The sequence below is a fragment of the Bombina bombina genome, chromosome 9 (assembly GCF_027579735.1).
Source record: "Bombina bombina isolate aBomBom1 chromosome 9, aBomBom1.pri, whole genome shotgun sequence".
NCBI lineage: Eukaryota > Metazoa > Chordata > Amphibia > Anura > Bombinatoridae > Bombina > Bombina bombina.
The window spans coordinates 261,632,975-261,653,332 of NC_069507.1; the positions used below are offsets into that span (position 1 = coordinate 261,632,975).

The window sequence follows — 20,358 nt, forward strand, 5'->3', positions numbered from 1 at the left end:
ATAGAAGATGCTGCCTGGATGAAAACATTTGCTCGTCTGGAAGACCTCTTCTGGCTGGATTGGATGAAGACTTCTGCCTATCTGGAGGACCACTTCGCCTGGATTCGTTGAGGCCTGGCTGGGTAAAGACGGCTCAAGGTAGGTTGATCTTCAGGGGGTTAGTGTAAGGTTTTTTTTAAGTGGGGTTTGGGTGGGTTTTAGAGTAGGGTTTGGTGTGTGGGTGGTTGGTTTTAATGTTGGGAGGGTTGTATTTCTTTTTTTTTCAGGTAAAATAGCTGATTACTTTGGGGCAATGCCCCGCAAAAGGCCCTTTTAAGGGCTATTTGTAATTTAGTATAGGGTAGGGAATTTTATTATTTTGGGGGGATTTTTTATTTTATTAGGGGGCTTAGATTAGATGTAATTAGTTTAAAATTATTTTAACCTAATTACACCTAAAAAAAAAATATTTTCTGTAATTTAGTGTTTTTTTTGTACTTTAGTTAATTTTATTTAATTGTAAGTAATTGTATTTAATTTATTTAATTTATTTAATTATAGTATAGTGTTAGGTATAATTGTAACTTAGGTTAGGATTTATTTTACAGGTAATTTTGTATTTATTTTAGCTAGGGATTTATTAAATAGTTAATAACTATTTACTAACTATTCTACCTAGTTAAAATAAATACAAACTTGCCTGTAAAATACAACTAAACCCTAAGCTAGCTACAATGTAACTATTAGTTATATTGTAGCTATCTTAGGGTTTATTTTATAGGTATTTAGTTTTAAATAGGAATAATTTAGTTAATAATAGTAATTTTATTTAGATGTGTTTAAATTATATTTAAGTTGGGGGGGTTAGGGTAAGACTTAGATTTAGGGGTTAATTAATTTAATATAGTGGCGGCGGTATAGGGGGGGCAGATTAGAGGTTAATAAATTTAATGTAGGTTGTGGCTGTGTAGGGGGGGCAGGATAGAGGTTAATAAATATAATGTAGGTGCCGGTGGGCTCCGGGAGCAGCGGTTTAGGGGTTAAACATTTTATGTAGGTGCGGCGGTGTCCGGGAGCGGAGGAATAGGGGTTAATAAGTTTATTAGAGTGGCGGTGGGCTTCAGGAGTGGCGGTTTAGGGGTTAATAGCTTTATTTAGTTGCGGGGGGCTCCGGGGGCAGCGGTATAGGGGGTAAACAGTATAGTATAGTGTGGGTGCTTAGTGACAGTTTATCAATAAAGCTGGAAAAAGCGGAAGAGCAGTGAGATCGATGACTGTTAGTTAACAACAGTCCGCTGCTCATCGCCCCGTACTTGGTGCGCTGCTTTTTGACAGCTTTCTTGATAATTTTAGAGAACGTATTCAGGTCCGCGGCAGCGATGTTAGGCGAATTTAGGCGATCGTATTGGGGCCGTCGAATGCAGGTAAGTAGACAGCTTGATAAATAGAGGCCATTGTCCTGCCTGTCTCCAACTCTCCACCCACTAAAGCCCAAACTTAACCAGAGTCAATTGTTTCAAAGATTATATTTCAACTGATTGAAATTTCACATGAGAACATGCAGATGGGCACCCTCTAAGATTAATTACTCTTAAAAACACTATTGTCCAGAATGTGCTCTTTCTATGTGCTGCCCCAGTCAAGTGCCATCTGGCCCAATTACAGACCTGGGCCTGGAGAAGGGACTGGGAGAGTATACTTAAAGGGACAGACTTCACTAAAATTGTCATTGTTTAAAAAGTTAGATAACGCCTTTACTACCCATTCCCCAGCTTTGCACAACCAACATTGCTATATTAATTTTCTTTATAATCTTAAAACCTCTAAATTTCTGCCTGCATCTAAGCCACTACAGACAGCCTCTTATCACATGCTTTTTTATTTGCTTTTCACAACAGGTTCATGTGGGCCATATAGATAACATTGTGCACACGCCCGAGGAGTTATTTAAGATTTAGCACAACACAGTACTAAATGCAAGTCAATAGATAATAGATAAAAAGTCATGTGAGCAGTGGGCTGTCAGAAGATCCTTAGATACAAGGCAATCACAGAGGTAAATAGTGTTTTAATATAACCATGTTGGTTGTGCAAAACTGGTGAATGGGTAATAAAAGGATTATCTATCTTTTAAAGCAATACAAATTCTATTGTAGACTGTCCCTTTGAGTATTTCCTAAAACTTCTTCACAAAAAAAGCAATACTAGAATAAGGATCATGATCCATAAACTGTAGGTTAGCAGGTTAAGGAGTGATTGGCAAAATCATTGTTTTTTAGAATAGTTCTCTGCTCAAGTGAAAGTAAAAATATTTGCTAGCATTATAGGGTCCTTCATGGTATTCTCTAAAGGCAGATTCTACCTTGTTCGCTGTGCATCGTGCTAATGGGAATCAGCTACATTTGGGAAAGAAAGACCTGCATAAAAGTATTGTGCTTAAAGGGACAGTACACTGTAAAATTGTTTTTCCATTAATGTATTTTAAATGACTTGTTATACCAACTGCAGGGTATAAAATATTTGAGAAATTGCATTTTCATGCTTATTTGTGTATATGAAGTAGCTGATTTTTGTGCTTTGAAACCACAGCCTATTACAATGGGTTGAACTTAAAGGTGATATCAGATCTCATTATGTTATAACTTTGTGTAAACAGACTTGCCTCCTTATCTTATATTTGTCTAGAACACCAAAGCTCAATACAGAGAGAACAATGGAAAATGATCATTTTATTACTTAACTATCCTGTATCCCACTGAGAGTGTAACTTCTTCTGCTGGCTGTGTATACTTAGGCTATTCAATAGCCTATACTGTACTCCAGTATTAATTTGTTCAGTGTAGGTGGCGATACCACAGGATAAATCAGCTATTTCAAAGGTTGAAATAGGAGTAAAGGAGCTACTTGTAACCATATTAATACACTCTACCAGGTAAAAAGGATAATTGGGAATAATTTAAAGGGGAGAACATTTTTGGGTGAACTGTCCCTTTAATAAAATAAGTGCTTTAACAATTGTATAGAAAGTAGTAAAAATCATCATTTTAAAATGCAAAGTAAAAATCATGATTTCAAAATACAAACAAAAATTGGAATCTCAGAATACAAAGTAAAAAGCATAATTGGATATTACAATTTAAAATTCATATTTGAAGAATAAAAACAAAATCATATTTTGTATTTTTTTATTGTAAAATAAGTCTGGCATTATTTGCAAGCCCGCTGGAATGGGGTGTTCCTTGGGTGTGTTCTTGCACAGCTTTCATCAAATTCTCTAAGCATCTTACGCCGGTAGACTTCACTGATTCACCAAATGTATGCTGGTGAGTTTGTCTTAAAATACGCAATATGTTAATAAGCCTACAGAAAATGTACACGTATGTGGAACTAGAAGCAAATGCAAGTTAAAGTAAACTGGAAACAGCAAAATTTGATTTGTACTATCAGTGCCAAGTGTTCCTTGTCATATTTTCTCTCTGTGCAAGATTCTCTATTGAGCTTCATTACTTCCTATGAGGGCAGCTCAGCATGCAATAGGACTTTCCAGTTCAGTCCTTTTTTTAGAGGATTGAGTGGTCTGTCCCTGCACTTCAAGGGACACTCAAGTCAAAATAAAGTTTTAGGATTCAGATAGAGCAGCAGTTTTAATACACGTTACAATTTACTTCCATTGTCAATTTTTTCACAGTCTTTTATATTCACACTTTCTGAGATACCAGATCCTACTGAGCATGTGCACAAGCTCACAGGGTATACTAGTCTGTGATTGGCTAATGTCTATCACATCTACTGCTTTTTTGAAATTCACTGTAGTCTTTTTATTATGCATGTGTTAATTATGCAATTCTACTCCATTGAGTGGTCCTTTAAAGGGATATTAAACAGTATGAGCTTGTAATATAAAATGTTTAATTATGTGTAGTTTAAAAAAAATGTAATATACTTTCATTATTTATTTTATCCCCCTTTCCTGTCATTTAACTCTGAAAATTGTGGATGCCACCGTCTGAACTTAAAGGGCCATGAAACCCAAATGTTGAAACACTTGAAAGTGATACAGCATAGCTGTAAATAGCTGACTAGAAAATATCACCTGAACATCTCTATGTAACAAAGTAAAGATATTTTACCTTAAAATGTCCCACACCCCATTGTAAAGGACTTTAAGCAGCAAATCAGTATGTCTGTCCTGGGGGCGGCAATGGAGTGAGCCTCACGCACACTCTTGTTATTTCCCTATTCAGTTTAAGGAAGTTTACTATGAAATCTTATGAGAGTTTAAATTAAATCTAATAAGATCACAGTAAAAGAGATCATGACCTCAGAACTGTTGATGCTGATTGGTTGCAATTCATTTCTTCCTATTTTTTTTTTTTTTACCTGCAGCTGGAGAGCAGCTGAAATATAACTTTTTACACAGCACTTAATCTGGTGAGCTGAGGAAATTATGAGGTACATAGAGATGCTCATGTGATATTTTCCTGTCAGCTTTTAACAGTTATACTGCATCAGTTTTAAGTGATTTAGCATATGAGTATTATGTCCCTTTAAGTTTTAACTTTAATTCTCTGTCACGCTGCGAACAATTAGGAACAGATATAATACAGGCAATACAACAGACTAATAGAAACAAGTATTTGTGGGATTACACACGGCCTTGTTTAAACAACTACTTTATTGCCCGGTTTATATATTCCTAATTATTCACCACAGAAGACAGAGTTAAATAAATAACTAGTTCAAACATGGCAGCTGCAATTACTTTGTAGAATCTAGACATTTAAACAAATAATATAATGGTAAAAATACAGCATTATTTTAAAGATAGTCTTTGCATTGAATGCATCATTATGTGTAGCATGTATTTACTGTGTAATATCCCTTTAATTCTAGTTAATTTTAGATAATTGGGCTGTAAGTAATTCCTTAAAGCAACAAAAAAGATATTAAATAGAGCTGAAAATGATGCTTAGAAATTCACTGAGGATGAAAAATGTAGTTTGTTTTGGGTTGATTACAAGATGGGTCAACATTTGAGTAATTTTCACATCAGACTGAGGGGGTATTTATCAAAGGTCTGGCGGACCTGATCCGACAGTGCAGATCAGGTCTGCCAGACCTCGCTGAATGCAGAGAGCAATACGCTCTCCGTATTCAGCATTGCACCAGCTGCTCTTGCGAGCTGCTTGTGCAACGCCTCCCCCTGCAAATTTCCCGGCCAATCGGCCGCCATCAGTGAGGTGTCAATCAACCCGCTCTTACTCGATCAGGTTGACTTTCGGCGATGTGTGTCCACCTGCTCACAAAGACCGCTGTTCCATAACCCTGTCCGCCTGCTCTGAGCAGGTGGACAGGAATCGCAACAATTCAACCCGATCGAGTACGATCGGGTTGATTGACACCCCCTGCTGGCCCATTGGCCGCGAGTCTGCAGGGGGTGGCGTTGCGCCAGCAGCTCACAAGAGCAGCTGGTGCAATGTTAAATGCGGAGAGAGTATTGCTCTCCACATTCAGCGATGTCTGTCGGACCTGATCTACACTGTCGGATCAGGTCCGACAGACATTTGATAATTCGGCCTCATTGTCTTATTTGCTTGCTTAGAAGATTTGAAAATTAGATTTTGGATAAAATGCCCTATTCAGTGTCTGCAACTTCTCTTCCATCAACCCCTTTACACTACCCAGAACTTATTTTTCTCTTCCTCTCTCATTATATGTTATATTCCTATTCCTACACCAGCTTTTGGAAATTATAAGTCCCGTGATGTTCACTACTGTTTCACCTCACCAGTGTGTTTATGGTTCCTCATAGGGGGGTGCAAAAAGTATCTGGATAGCAATTGTTAATCCTTGTCCCTATATTTACTGTGATACATACTTAATGAACAGTGTCCTGTCACACTTTCCTTGATTTCTCTTTTGTATTCCTATCTAAACAACTTCTAGAACGGTACCTGTTGTGTGAAACTCACTGACGCTCTTTCTAAGATTTATCTCAAACTCAACTTCAAGAGTTCCCTAAATGACATCTTTCAGGGATACGTACAAACCATAATAACCAATTTCTCTAATGTATCACCTCATATCTCTCTTTATTATTCTGTGTGTGCTTGACACTAACGAGACCACAGCGAATCCTGTCCACCAGACTTCACTGTAAGCGGACTGCAGAAGCGGTCATCATTTAACATTGCACAAGCATTTCACCAGCAATGTTTGTACAATGTTGCCCCCTGCTTGCTGGTGGCCAATCAACCGCTAGCAGGAGCTGTCGATCAACCCAATTGGATCAGGATGTTTTCAATCCGCAACCTTTTAAGTGCCAGACAGATTAAAGAGCTACTACTTAACTATATTTTCCGGCAAGGCTGTAACTACGGGCAGCAATCATTGATTGGCAAATGGAGCCCATGATATCATAACACTTGGGATATGTCGGGACTTTATTTTTTGCAAATTTCATCTCTAATGACACTGGGACATATATCTAAATATCTAGGGAAATCCTGAACTCGGTTACAGATTCATTCTAATGGAAGCTAAGGTTGTAATTAATAATAAGAAATATAAAATAGGAAAACTTCACAGGAGAAATACTATATTATTCCAACAAGAGCAGTATGGTTCCAAATATTAACCACACAATATAATACTCTGCTGGTTCCTGGCATTAAAAAATCAGTGATTAGTTATTACATGCACCGTCTGAACTATAACTGAATTTCATTCTTATCAAAGTATGAGTATGTCACTAATTACTACACAAAATCAAATGTTTATAATTACAGATCAATTAATAAAATAAACATATAATATTTACAATAAATATGAGTATAGTGTGTAAACCTGTTGACATGTTTTTAGTCTGAATAACAATGAAAAACAATACTGTGCAGTCACCTTACCCTAAAACTGGATAAACGAGTTGAGAAGCTGTCAGTGTGACAGGTAACAGTCATTTCTAGTACACAGCATTTACCTCAAAGTATTCAGAGTTCAGTAAAACAGATCAGACAATGTCAGGCTTGTTATAGCCCAGGGCAAGAACCTCAAAGAACAATGCAAACACGACATTCTTCCAGAAATCGCTAGAAATACAAGCATTGTGATATTATATAAATACTATACACAGGGAAAAGATAATAAATTTGTTATTAATATTAACTTGTTTTTAAGTTATTTCTGTGATAATAATAAAAAAATAATATTTTCTGTTACATACAGTGTGTACATGTATGTGTGTATGTTCAATACAGGGCAAAGTACAGGCCACAGGAACACACTCTGAAGCAGGACACAGGAGCACACTAGGAAGCAAGGCACAGTACAGGGTGCAGGAGCACACTCTGGAGCAGGACACAGTACAGGGTGCAGGAGCACACTAGGAAGCAGGGCACAGTACAGGGTGCAGGAGCACACTAGGAAGCAAGGCACAGTACAGGAGAACACTAGGAAGCAGGGCACAGTACAGGGTGCAGGAGCACACTAGGAAGCAAGGCACAGTACAGGGTGCAGGAGCACACTCTGGAGCAGGACACAGTACAGGGTGCAGGAGCACACTAGGAAGCAGGGCACAGTACAGGGTGCAGGAGCACACTAGGAAGCAAGGCACAGTACAGGGTGCAGGAGCACACTCTGGAGCAGGACACAGTACAGGGTGCAGGAGCACACTAGGAAGCAGGGCACAGTACAGGGTGCAGGAGCACACTAGGAAGCAAGGCACAGTACAGGGTGCAGGAGCACAATCTGGAGCAGGACACAGTACAGGGTGCAGGAGCACACTAGGAAGCAGGGCACAGTACAGGACACAGGAGCACACTAGGAAGCAAGGCACAGTACAGGGTGCAGGAGCACACTCTGGAGCAGGACACAGTACAGGGTGCAGGAGCACACTAGGAAGCAGGGCACAGTACAGGGTGCAGGAGCACACTAGGAAGCAAGGCACAGTACAGGAGAACACTAGGAAGCAGGGCACAGTACAGGGTGCAGGAGCACACTAGGAAGCAAGGCACAGTACAGGGTGCAGGAGCACACTCTGGAGCAGGACACAGTACAGGGTGCAGGAGCACACTAGGAAGCAGGGCACAGTACAGGGTGCAGGAGCACACTAGGAAGCAAGGCACAGTACAGGAGAACACTAGGAAGCAGGGCACAGTACAGGGTGCAGGAGCACACTAGGAAGCAAGGCACAGTACAGGGTGCAGGAGCACACTCTGGAGCAGGACACAGTACAGGGTGCAGGAGCACACTAGGAAGCAGGGCACAGTACAGGGTGCAGGAGCACACTAGGAAGCAAGGCACAGTACAGGGTGCAGGAGCACACTCTGGAGCAGGACACAGTACAGGGTGCAGGAGCACACTAGGAAGCAGGGCACAGTACAGGGTGCAGGAGCAAACTAGGAAGCAAGGCACAGTACAGGGTGCAGGAGCACAATCTGGAGCAGGACACAGTACAGGGTGCAGGAGCACACTAGGAAGCAGGGCACAGTACAGGACACAGGAGCACACTAGGAAGCAAGGCACAGTACAGGGTGCAGGAGCACACTCTGGAGCAGGACACGGTACAGGGTGCAGGAGCACACTAGGAAGCAGGGCACAGTACAGGGTGCAGGAGCACACTAGGAAGCAAGGCACAGTACAGGAGAACACTAGGAAGCAGGGCACAGTACAGGGTGCAGGAGCACACTAGGAAGCAAGGCACAGTACAGGGTGCAGGAGCACACTCTGGAGCAGGACACAGTACAGGGTGCAGGAGCACACTAGGAAGCAGGGCACAGTACAGGGCACAGGAGCACACTCTGAAGGAGGGCACAATACAGGGTGCAGGAGCAAACTCTGAAGCAGGGTATAGTACAGGGTGCAAGAGCACAGTCTGAAGCAGGGCACAGTACAGGGAACAGGGGCATACTCTGAAGCAGTGCACAGTACAGGGCACATGAGCACACTGAAGCAGGGCACAGTACAGGGTGCAGGAGCACACTCTAAAGCAGGGCACAGTACAGGGTGCAGGGGCACACTCTGTAGCAGGGCACAGTACAGGGTGCAGGAGCACAGTCTGAAGCAGGTCACAGTACAGGGCAAAGGAGCACACTCTGAAGCAGGGCACAGTACAGGACACTGGAGCACACTCTAAAGCAGGGCACAGAAGAGGGCAAAGGAGCACACTCTGAAGCAGGGCACAGAAGAGGGCACAGGAAAACACTCTGAAGTAGGGTACAGTACAGGACACCGGAGTACACTTTGAAGCAGGGCACAGGAGTACACTCTGAAGCAGGGCACAGCAGTACACTCTGAAGCAGGGCACAGGAGTACACTCTGAAGCAGGGCACAGAAGTACACTCTGAAGCAGGGCACAGGAGTACACTCTGCTAATTCTGAATGAAACAGGTGCTGTGTCTATACCATCTGCTAGGACTTTGGTGAGGAAAAAAACAACATTTTAATAAGGGGGTATTATTATTATTAATAATAATAATAATAATATCAGTTATTTGTAGAGCACCAACAGATTCTGTAAATTTTAACATGGTTTTTGGGGGGATTTATCAGTCAAGTAGAATCACACACAATACTCAGACTACTAACTACTAACTAAAGATTAAAGTTCTACAGACTAAAAGCAGCTGGTGTACCCATAGGAGAGACATTTCTCTAAATGAAACTCTATTACAGGAAAGACACAATAGAACAGAATTAAAGGGCCTCTAAATTTAAGAGAACTGAATAATTAACAAATATGGAATACAATAGCACTTACTTAAAATGTAAAATGATCAGTTTCTGGCAAATTTCAAAGTTTATCAAATTTTCCCTCCCATTTATACTGTTCACTTTGTAGATGATAAGTGGAAGCTGGAGCCTCAGAAAGTGTTAATATTATGGCCCATACTTATAAAGCTGTCAACTTACCTGCATTCGACTGCCCCAATACGCTCGCCTAAGTTAGCCTATCATCGCTGCCGCGGACCTGAATACGTTCTCCAAAATTATCAAAAAAGCTGTCAAAAAGCTGTGCACCAAGTACGGAGCGATGAGCAGCGGACTGTTGATAACTAGCAGTCATCAATCTCGCTGCTCTTTGGCTTTTTTACAGCTTTATTGATACCCTGTCACTAAGCACCCACACTATACTAAACTGTTTTACCCCCTATACCGCCGCTCCCGGAGCCCCCCGCAACTAAATAAAGTTATTAACCCCTAAACTGCCGCTCCCGGAGCCTACCGCCACCTACATTATACATATTAACCCCTAATCTGCCGCCCCCATACCACCGCCACCTACATAAAGTTATTAACTAAATAAAATGTTTAACCCCTAAACCGCCACTCCTGGAGCCCACCGCCACCTACATTACATTTATTAACCCCTAATCTGCCCCCACTACACCGCCGCCACTATATTAAATGTATTAACCCCTAAACCTAAGTCTAACCCTAATACCCCCCTAACTTAAATATAATTTAAAAAAATATAAATAAATATTACTATCATTAACTAAATTATTCCTATTTAAAACTAAATACTTACCTATAAAATAAACCCTAAGATAGCTACAATATAACTAATAGATACATTGTAGCTATTTTAGGATTTAATTTTATTTTACAGGCAAGTTTGTATTTATTTTAACTAGGATTTTTCCTACCTTAATTCCGATTGGCTGATAGAATTCTATCAGCCAATCAGAATTCAAGGGACACCATCTTGGATGACGTCATTTAAAGGAACCGTCATTCGTCGTTAGTCGTCGGTCTGGATGGATGCTCCGTGTCGGATGTCTTCAAGATGGAGCCGCTCCTCGCCGGGTGGTTGAAGATAGAAGATGCCGCCTTCTGCCCGTCTGGAGGACCTCTTCTGCCCGGATTGGATGAAGACTTCTGCCTGTCTGGAGGACCACTTCGCCGGCTTCGTTGAGGACTTAGGCCAGGTTGGGTGAAGACGGCTCAAGGTAGGGTGATCTTCAGGGGGTTAGTGTTAGGTTTGTTTGGGTGGGTTTTAGAGTAGGGTTGAGTGTGTGGGTGGTGCCTGGATGAAAACATTTGCTCGTCTGGAGGACCTCTTCTGGCTGGATTGGATGAAGACTTCTGACCATCTGGAGGACCACTTCGCCCGGATTCATTGAGGCCTGGCTGGGTGAAGACGGCTCAAGGTAGGGTGGTCTTCAGGGGGTTAGTGTTAGGTTTTTTTAAGTGGGGTTTGGGTGGGTTTTAGAGTAGGGTTCGGTGTGTGGGTGGTGGGTTTTAATGTTGGGGGGGGTTGTATTTCTTTTTTTACAGGTAAAAGAGCTGATTACTTTGGGGCAATGCCCCGCATAAAGCCCTTTTAAGGGCTATTTGTAATTTAGTATAGGGTAGGGCTTTTTATTATTTTGGGGGGCTTTTTTATTTTATTAGGGGGCTTAGATTAGATGTAATTAGTTTAAAATTCTTGTAATTATTTTTTATTTTCTGTAATTTAGTGGGGTTTTTTTGTATTTTAGTTAATTTTATTTAATTGTATTTAATTGTAGGTAATTGTAGTTAATTAATTTAATTTATTTAATTGTAGTGTAGTGTTAGGTGTAATTGTAACTTAGGTTAGGTTTTATTTTACAGGTACTTTTGTATTTATTTTAACTAGGTAGTTATTAAATAGTTAATAACTATTTAATAACTATTCTACCTAGTTAAAATAAATACAAACTTGCCTGTAAAATAAAAATAAATCCTAAAATAGCTACAATGTAACTATTAGTTATATTGTAGCTAGCTTAGGGTTTATTTTATAGGTAAGTATTTAGTTTTAAATAGGAATAATTTAGTTAATGATAGTAATATTTATTTAGATTTATTTAAATTATATTTAAGTTAGGGGATGTTAGGGTTAGGGTTAGACTTAGGTTTAGGGGTTAATTCATTTAATATAGTGGCGGCGATGTAGGGGGTGCAGATTAGGGGTTAATAAATATAACGTAGGTGGTGGTGGGCTCCGGGAGCAGCGGTTTAGGGGTTAAACACTTTATTTAGTTGCAACGGGGTCCGGGAGCAGTGGTTTAGGGGTTAATAAGTTTATTAGAGTGGCGGCGGGGTCCGGGAGCGGCGGTTTAGGGGTTAATAAATATAATGTAGGTGGCGGAGGTGTAGGGGGGGGCAGATTAGGGGTGTTTAGACTCAGGGTACATGTTAGGGTGTTAGGTGTAAATGTTCCCAGAGAAATCAATGGGATATCGGGCAGCAACGAACATGAGCTTTCGCTGCTGTCAGACTCCCATTGATTCCTATGGCATCCGCCACCTCCAGGGCGGCGGATTGAAAACCAGATACGCTGGGCCAGAATAGTGCCAAAAGTAGTCAGATTGTGTTCGGAACATCTGTAGTGACGTAAGCATTGATCTGTGTCGGACTGAGTCCAGCGGATTGTATGTTACGTCACTAAATTCTACTTTTGCTAGTCTGTAGCCTTTGATAACTAAGGCGAATCAGGCTTGCCGCAAATACGCTGCGGAATTCCAGCGTATTTGCGGTTGACGGCTTGATAAGTAAAGGCCCATATATGAACTTTTATACCTGCATTAATATAAACATTTGCACTTTTTCGGTTAACAAAAACAAATGTTCTATGAATATTCAGTATTTGTTTTAAAACTAAACAAATATTGAATAGTGCAGCCAATGGATATTTGGGGAAACTAATTTCCCAGAATATTCATTATGAAAGATTCAGCTGAACAATTTTTTTTTTTTTTAAAGCAGCTAATGTCTTCTATTGTCTAAGCATATCCATTTCATTGACAATGTTTTTTATTTTTTCATGTCTTCTATGTGCTACATTTGTTTAGATAAACAAAACAAACAAAAAAACCTTTAATGTAATAAAGTATTTATTGACTTGCCCAGAGGGTCTTGCAACTTTTTAATTATTTATTTGTAGGTACTGAATACAGCTTTCGTAACAATACACACCATATACTCATGAGTAATGGGCCATGGTTATTTGGTGAATTTCTTTTTAAACAAGCATGAAAATACACACATAGTTTGTATGTATGTACAATGTAACAAAATGCATGCACGCGCATGTGGTCGATCTTTTTGAATGTCACTGTACACATGTTAAAACAAATGACATGGTACAAACTGTTGTGTAATGTAAATCCGCTTATTTCCTTATTAGTAATTGATTGTAGCTACGTTTGTTGTAATAAATATATGTGATAGAGAGTGCAGAATTTGTACAAATCCTTTCAGTAATAAACTGATGCACTGTTGTGATTCTAATCTGTTTGTAGCAATGATTCGTCACTTTATTTGCCTCAAGTGTCAAATAAAATGATTGGCCCCAAGTGACATATTGCATGTGTTTTATTTACATTTGTCTTGTTCTTTTTCTGTTTTTTTCCCTGTTTTTCTGATTTTTATTAACTCTTGTTTTCTTCTCTAATCTGAGATTTATTCTCTCTTTTGTGTCCGATATCATTGTTTCAGCACATTCCGTACTCAGCTGGTTTGTTGTTACATACTTTGTCTCCTCAGGAGAACACATTCTCTCCTTTGCTGCCTGTGTGGGGAATGCAGAGCTTGTTCGTTTGGTATTGCAACACGGGGCGGACCCAGAGGCTAGGGATGCACATGGTAAGTGCCTCTCTGCATATGTAGCTGACATTCCCTGTCAGACACACTCTTAAATCAATTGTGAACAAGTTATAACGTTTGGTTTATGCTGAAGGACACCAAGGTCATTATAATTAAACTATGTTACAAAACAAGGAAAATGTGGTTAATATTAAATGTACAGTATATTTACAGATCTATCCATCTATATCTATCTATCTATAATCTATATATATATATCTATCTATCTATCCATCCATCATCTTTCTATCTTTCTATCCATCATCTATATATCTATCTACTATAGATATACGAGGAAGGGACAATGTCCTGTCCAGAAATGTCATAATACATTTGTACGAATAACCAGTCCTGCGAGACCAATCAGGGTGAGCTCGCATTGCCTATGTATAACACAAAGCAGAAAAAAACAACAATAGTCCCAAGATTGAGATGCTGGTCAGACTCCAGCCACAGGCAGCTCTCCCAAAGATAGACTCAATAGAAGAAATCTGCAAAACAGGAAGGAGACGCATCATAGAATAGTAACGTCTTTACAAGGAGAACACTCAGAAAAGACAAGTGCAAACTCATGTAGTTGGGGGCACACACAGTGCTATAAGGTGCACACCGAGACCTCTACAGTCGCCCAGCAGACTATCTCCCATAAACCAGCATCCGATCACGTGATAATACGTTCACCAATAAGGATCATCGCTACGATAGCGTCACGGATGGTTTCCTCAGTGTATCCACCAATCGGCTGGCCCAAAGATTGTAGAACGGGGGTGAAATAAAATCTGTTTATTAAAACAAATAGTTAAAACAGCAACGCGTTTCTTGGCCACAGTGCCGTTTCTTCAGGCTGTGAATAAAATACAAACTCTTCACTCTATTTGAATCCTCTCCTTGACCAATCAATACTGCAACATAAGGGAATAAAAATGATACCCTCCCCTTAACCAATCCCTGATCGATCTATGTTACACACCCTAGACAGATGTAACACCTATACTACAGCATATAGAAATATAAATGCAACCATTACTTGTTAGTGTGACAGGTGTTATATTAAAATGCATAAACGTGGAGCTCTAACATCCAAGACACAGTTTTCAATGTGTAAAATTGATTTAAGGTGAACAGTATGGATAAAAACAATGTGAGATGATAAACAATAGATATCAGTATACATAAAAATAACAGAAGTGTAGCACCAAGTGACACATGATATCAACTTGTGTAGATAATTTCCTAACATAAATAAGGCACATATTCCTTTAACTAATAATAGTGCACCTATACTTGTAATCCTGCCATGGTGAAAAATGCATTGGAATCTAAATAGCATTAACATCCCATGTAGTAAATGTTCTTGTGAAAAAATTATCTTATTTTATGTGTAAGGAAATAAAATAGGTGTGTATTCATTAATTTAGTGAAAAAAATCACTATTGTGATATGTTGTAAATTACACCAACAAGTTTTTCCTCCAGACTAAGGGTACTGCCATGGGTACCAGGTTTGCCCCAAGTTATGCCAACCTCTATATGGGGTCTTTTGAACAAGAGTATATTTATGATTCGGCATATGGGGCCAGCCTGGTATTCTATGGCAGATATATTGATGACCTTATACTAGTCTGGAGGGGTGATATTGAATCAGCCAATATTTTTTTAAACAATCTTAATAGCAATAATAAGGGTTTGAAATTTACTAGCTGTATAGATAAAGAGTCTATAGTTTTTCTGGACCTTAATCTCCGTTTCGATAGTGGTAAGGTGATGAGTACCACCCATTTCAAGGCGGTAGATTGTTATAGTTATCTAGACTTTACAAGTTATCATTACTTCCCATGGAAGAAGAACATCCCCTATAGACAATTCAAACAAGTATGCAGGAATTGTGACTATGAAGCACAAAGTATGATTCTAAAAGAAAGATTTAAAGAAAAAAGATATCCCTTAAATATTATTGAACCAGGCTATCAAAGAGCAAAACTAGAGAAGAGTACATTATCCCAAAAAAGAACTCTAGACAGAATGAGAATATATCCTCTAAAGAAATCATGTTTATTATACAGTATAATTGCAACCACAGATTAATTAAACAGATAATTAATAAACATTGGAAGATTTTAACGAAAGACCCCATCATAGGAGATGTGATCAACAATAAACCTAGCATAGTTTTCAAAAAAGCACTGAACCTGAAAACAATTTTGGCACCCAGTAAGGTAGTGAAACAAAAGAAAAACACCTCCAGTTCTATTTATAATAAGAAAAACAGTGGTCCCCATAGGGGATCCTTTAGATGCGGGAATAGGAGACATAAAATGTGAACTCACATTGAGCACTACAAGAACACCTTCTTGTCTTTTATGACTAAGAAGGTGTATCCAATAGTGGGTGGCATATCTTGTGCATCCAGCTATGTGGTGTATCTCCTGTCTTGCATTTGCGGGATCCAGTATGTTGGCCGTACCTAGATGTCTCACTATTAGATGGTCTGAGCACTATCGCAATATGAAGAACTATAAATTGCATAGTGTTCCTAGACATTGTAATGTGAAACATAATTGTAATTTTGAGTGTTTCCCTTTTATACCTATCAAATATCTACCTAAATCCCACTTCTACAATCATTTTTTTTAGGCTTAGACATAGGGAGACCTACTGGATCCACAAATTGAAAACAATCCATATAGGTGGTCCCAATATGAATGTGGATTTGACAGCCTTCCACTGAATACGCCAGTCAATTTACACTTATATTTATCTATATATTTGTATCACTCCTTTATTCAAGCTATATAAATGATAGCTTAATTAGTTTAATACACTTCTTATCACTAATTAGAACCTAGCTTAATGTTTGTTATTTATTTTTGCAGTAAGGATCATACATTATGTTATGGTCAGTACTGGTTTGATGGCTTTAGATTCCCTTTAGGAATCTTTTCCACACTCCTTATATATGATTATTATTCTCACATAGCATATTACACTTGTTGGTGTAATTCACAGCATATCGCTATAGTGATTTTTTCACTAAATTAATGTATACACACCTATTGTATTTACTTACACATAAAATAAGATGATTTTTTTTCACAAGATTAACACTTACTACATGGGATATTAACGCTATTTAAATTCCAATGCATTTTTCACCATGGCAGGAGTATAGGTGCATGATTATTAGTTAAATGAATATGTGCCTTATTTATGTTAGGAAATTATCTACACAAGTTGATATCATGTGTCACTTGGTGCTACACTTCTGTTATTTTTATGTATACTGATGTCTATTATTTATCATCTCACATTGTTTTTATCTGTACAGTTCACCTTAAATCAATTTTACACATTGAAAACTGTGTCTTGGATGTTAGAGCTCCATGTTTATGCATTTTAATATAACACCTGTCACACTAACAATTAATGGTTGCATTTATATTTCTATATGCTGTAGTATAGGTGTTACATCTGTCTAGGGTGTGTAACATAGATCGATCAGCTATTGGTTAAGGGGAGGGTATCATTTATATTCCCTTATGTTGCAGTATGAGCATAACATCCGTTTAGGGTGTGTAATACACATTGATTAGTGGTTCATCAAGGGGAGGGTTTAAATAGATCGAGGTGTTTGTATTTTGTTCACAGCCTGATGAAACTGCACTGTGGCTGAGAAACGCATTGCTGTTTTAACTATTTGTTTTAATAAACAGGTTTTTTTTTACCCCTGTTCTATGATCTATTTTTACACAAAGTAACCCTTGTGTTTCTAACACACCCTTGGTTTGGGCCAGCCGATTGGCGGATACAATGAGTAAATGGAGTTCATTCAGTAGAGGGGGCTGTTACTAGTGGTGTTCCTCAGGGGTCAGTTCTGGGGCCTGTTTTGTTTAACATATTTATCTGCGATATCAGCAAAGGGCTACAGGGGAAAGTATGTCTCTTTGCAGATGATACAAAAATTTGCAACAGAGTGGATGTTCCAGGGGGGGTAGACAAAATGAGAAGTGATATACAACAATTGGAGGATTGGACAAATGACTGGGGTCTAAAGTTTAACACAGCAAAGTGTAAAATAATGCATTTAGGGAAGAAAAATCCAAATGTTAATTACAGACTCAATGACACTTTACTGACTGTTACAGACGAGGAACAGGACTTGGGAATTATTATTTCAGATGATTTAAAACTTAGTAAATAATGTAGTAATGCAGCGGGTAAGGCTAGCAGAATGCTTGGATGTATTGGTAGAGGTATTTGCAGCAGAAATAGTAAGGTTCTTATGCCACTTTATAGATCATTAGTTAGGCCTCATCTTGAGTATTGTGTGCAGTTCTGGAGACCATATCTTCAGAAGGATATTAACAAACTTGAATCTGTGCAAAGGAGGGCTACCAAAATGGTACATGGTCTAAAAAATAAAACTTACCAGGATAGGCTCAATGACCTAAATATGTATAGCTTAGAGGAGAGAAGGGAAAGAGGTGATATGATAGCAACTTTCAAGTACATTAAAGGGTTTAGTAAAACTGAGGCTGTGGGTATTTTACATAAAATGGAAAATTCAAGAACAAGGGGTCATGAGCTCAAGCTAAAGGGTAGTAGATTCAGAAGTAATTTGAGGAAGCACTTCTTTACAGAAAGAGTGATTGATTTATGGAATAAACTTCCTCAAGAGGTAGTAGCAACAAACACTGTGGGGGACTTTAAAAATGCATGGGACAAGCATAGGGCTATCCTACGAACTAGATAAGTTTATACTGTTAGGTAAGGTCGGGCAGACTTGCTGGGCCTATGGCTCTTATCTGCCGTCAATATCTATGTTTCTATCTTTCTATGAAACCACCCTTGACGCTATTGTAGCAATGATCCTGATTGGTGGACGTATCATCACGTGATTGGATGCTGGTTTCTGGGAGATAGTCTGCCAGACGACTTTGGAGGTCTTAGCTTTACGGCCTTGTAGCATTGTGTGTGCCCCCGACTATGTGAGTTTGCACTTGTCTTTTTCTGAGTGTTCTCCTTGTAAAGACGTTACTATTCTATGAGGCGCCTCCTTCCTGTTTTGCAGATTTCTCATAATAAATTTGTGCCTTGACTGAGGTCCAGTTAGTGCTTTAATGCATGGTACTACTAGATAGATAAATAGATAGATGTACAGTATATGTCCAAAACCAACTCTATTCTCACTCATATATTCATAAGTCTAGATAATCTATTTATCAAGATATTATATATTAAAACTAGCAAAGATAAGTCTAATGGGTCATTTGCAGGCATAAGTTGAGAAACAGATTCTAATGAGGCTTTGATAAATGCTTACCATTATCCTTCCTATGTAAAGGTCTGCTACTGTCCACAAACACTTATATTGTTCAGATAGTGACAGATGTCTGTTTATGTCTCTGTGCTACCTTTAACAGGGAATACAGTGCTCCATATCTTGTCCTTACAGCCAAACAAAATGGCTGCCTGCCAGATGTATGACCTCATCTCATCTTATCACAAGGAAAAAGTTGGTCCAGGACTCGAGGACACATGCAACAATAATGGACTTACCCCACTGAAAATGGCAGCCGTAGAAGGAAATATTGTGGTGTGTATCAATGTAAATGTTTTTAAATATTTGCCTGTCAAAGCATACACATTTAAAATTATGTAAAATAGCAGTAATGCTAGACCATTTTCTTATTGCCATACTGCTTGCACTGAACTATGTGCTTAACTAATGGAAAGGTATTAAGCACACAGTTAAAGTCAGCTCTGGCGCAGTAATACACTGATGGTGCAAAGTTGAACAAATACAGCTGCTGAGCTAATCGGAAGTCAAATCTGGGTAAGTGCCAGTATTGGGCCATGTTCAGCTCAGGACTGGCAGTGCCTTGTTGCTCTGAAGCTGACTTTGACTTTGTGTTTAACCTCCTTAAAATAAATTAACATGTTTTTATATGTTTGATGTTAACACTGGATCCTATGTATGCTCATCAAATGTCTGTCTAATAAAGATTGCTAAATAAAAGGCAGTAGGTCAATAAATTAGCCATTCATAAAACATCATCTCCATTAAATAAAAAGTATAAAATTATATAAGAACATTTAAAAATTACAAACAGCACCTATTTTGAATTTGAAATCAGTAGTTGAATATTTTCTGGCACATTTAATCCAATTTGTTCTCCCCTGGATCCTGTGACAGCCGTTAGCCAATCACAAAAAGCATATATGTATATGCTGTGCACGTTTGTACATACTCAGTAGGAGCCAGAGCCGCAGAAATTGTTGATCTTAATTTTTATTTTGACAAAGCTAGTGGTATTAGGGTATTTTACCAACCGAGTGAGTTTTTGGTTGTGAGGCCCAACAAATTTGCTTTGTTCTCTCTGTATTCTTTGTTGAAAGCTAAACCTAGGTAGGCTCATATGCTAATTTCTAAGCCCTTGAATGCTGCCTCTTATCTCAGTGGATTTTGACAGTTTTTAATAGCTAGACAGTGCTAGTTCACATGTGCCATATAGATAATGTGGAGTTATTTATGAGTCAGCACAGGTTGGCTAAAATGCAAGTCTGTCAGAACTCAGATAACTCTGGAAATAAAACAAGGAAAGAGGCGCCGTACGTGTGAATCGATAACCAGCAAGCAGGGGGTACAAACAAGTACAGGGTACTCACATTCTGTGGTGGCACTCCAATGTGCCAATAGATGCAGGCTGGTTTTCACAGCAGACCAGCTAGCTGTACAAGGCTGAGTCAGGAAATCCAGGGGAGCGAGGTC

General features: G+C 39.0%; 1 protein-coding gene across 2 annotated transcripts in view; it reads left to right on the forward strand.

The window, feature by feature from the left end:
- The window catches only part of LOC128640300 (transient receptor potential cation channel subfamily V member 6-like), a 114,679-nt gene that overhangs the window by 41,239 nt on the left and 53,082 nt on the right, over window positions 1-20,358 (forward strand). For both annotated transcript variants that reach the window (XM_053692791.1, XM_053692792.1), the window contains exons 5-6: window positions 13,492-13,590; window positions 19,010-19,182. In XM_053692791.1, the coding sequence (XP_053548766.1) occupies window positions 13,492-13,590; window positions 19,010-19,182 (272 nt within the window). The remainder of the gene's footprint in view (window positions 1-13,491; window positions 13,591-19,009; window positions 19,183-20,358) is intronic.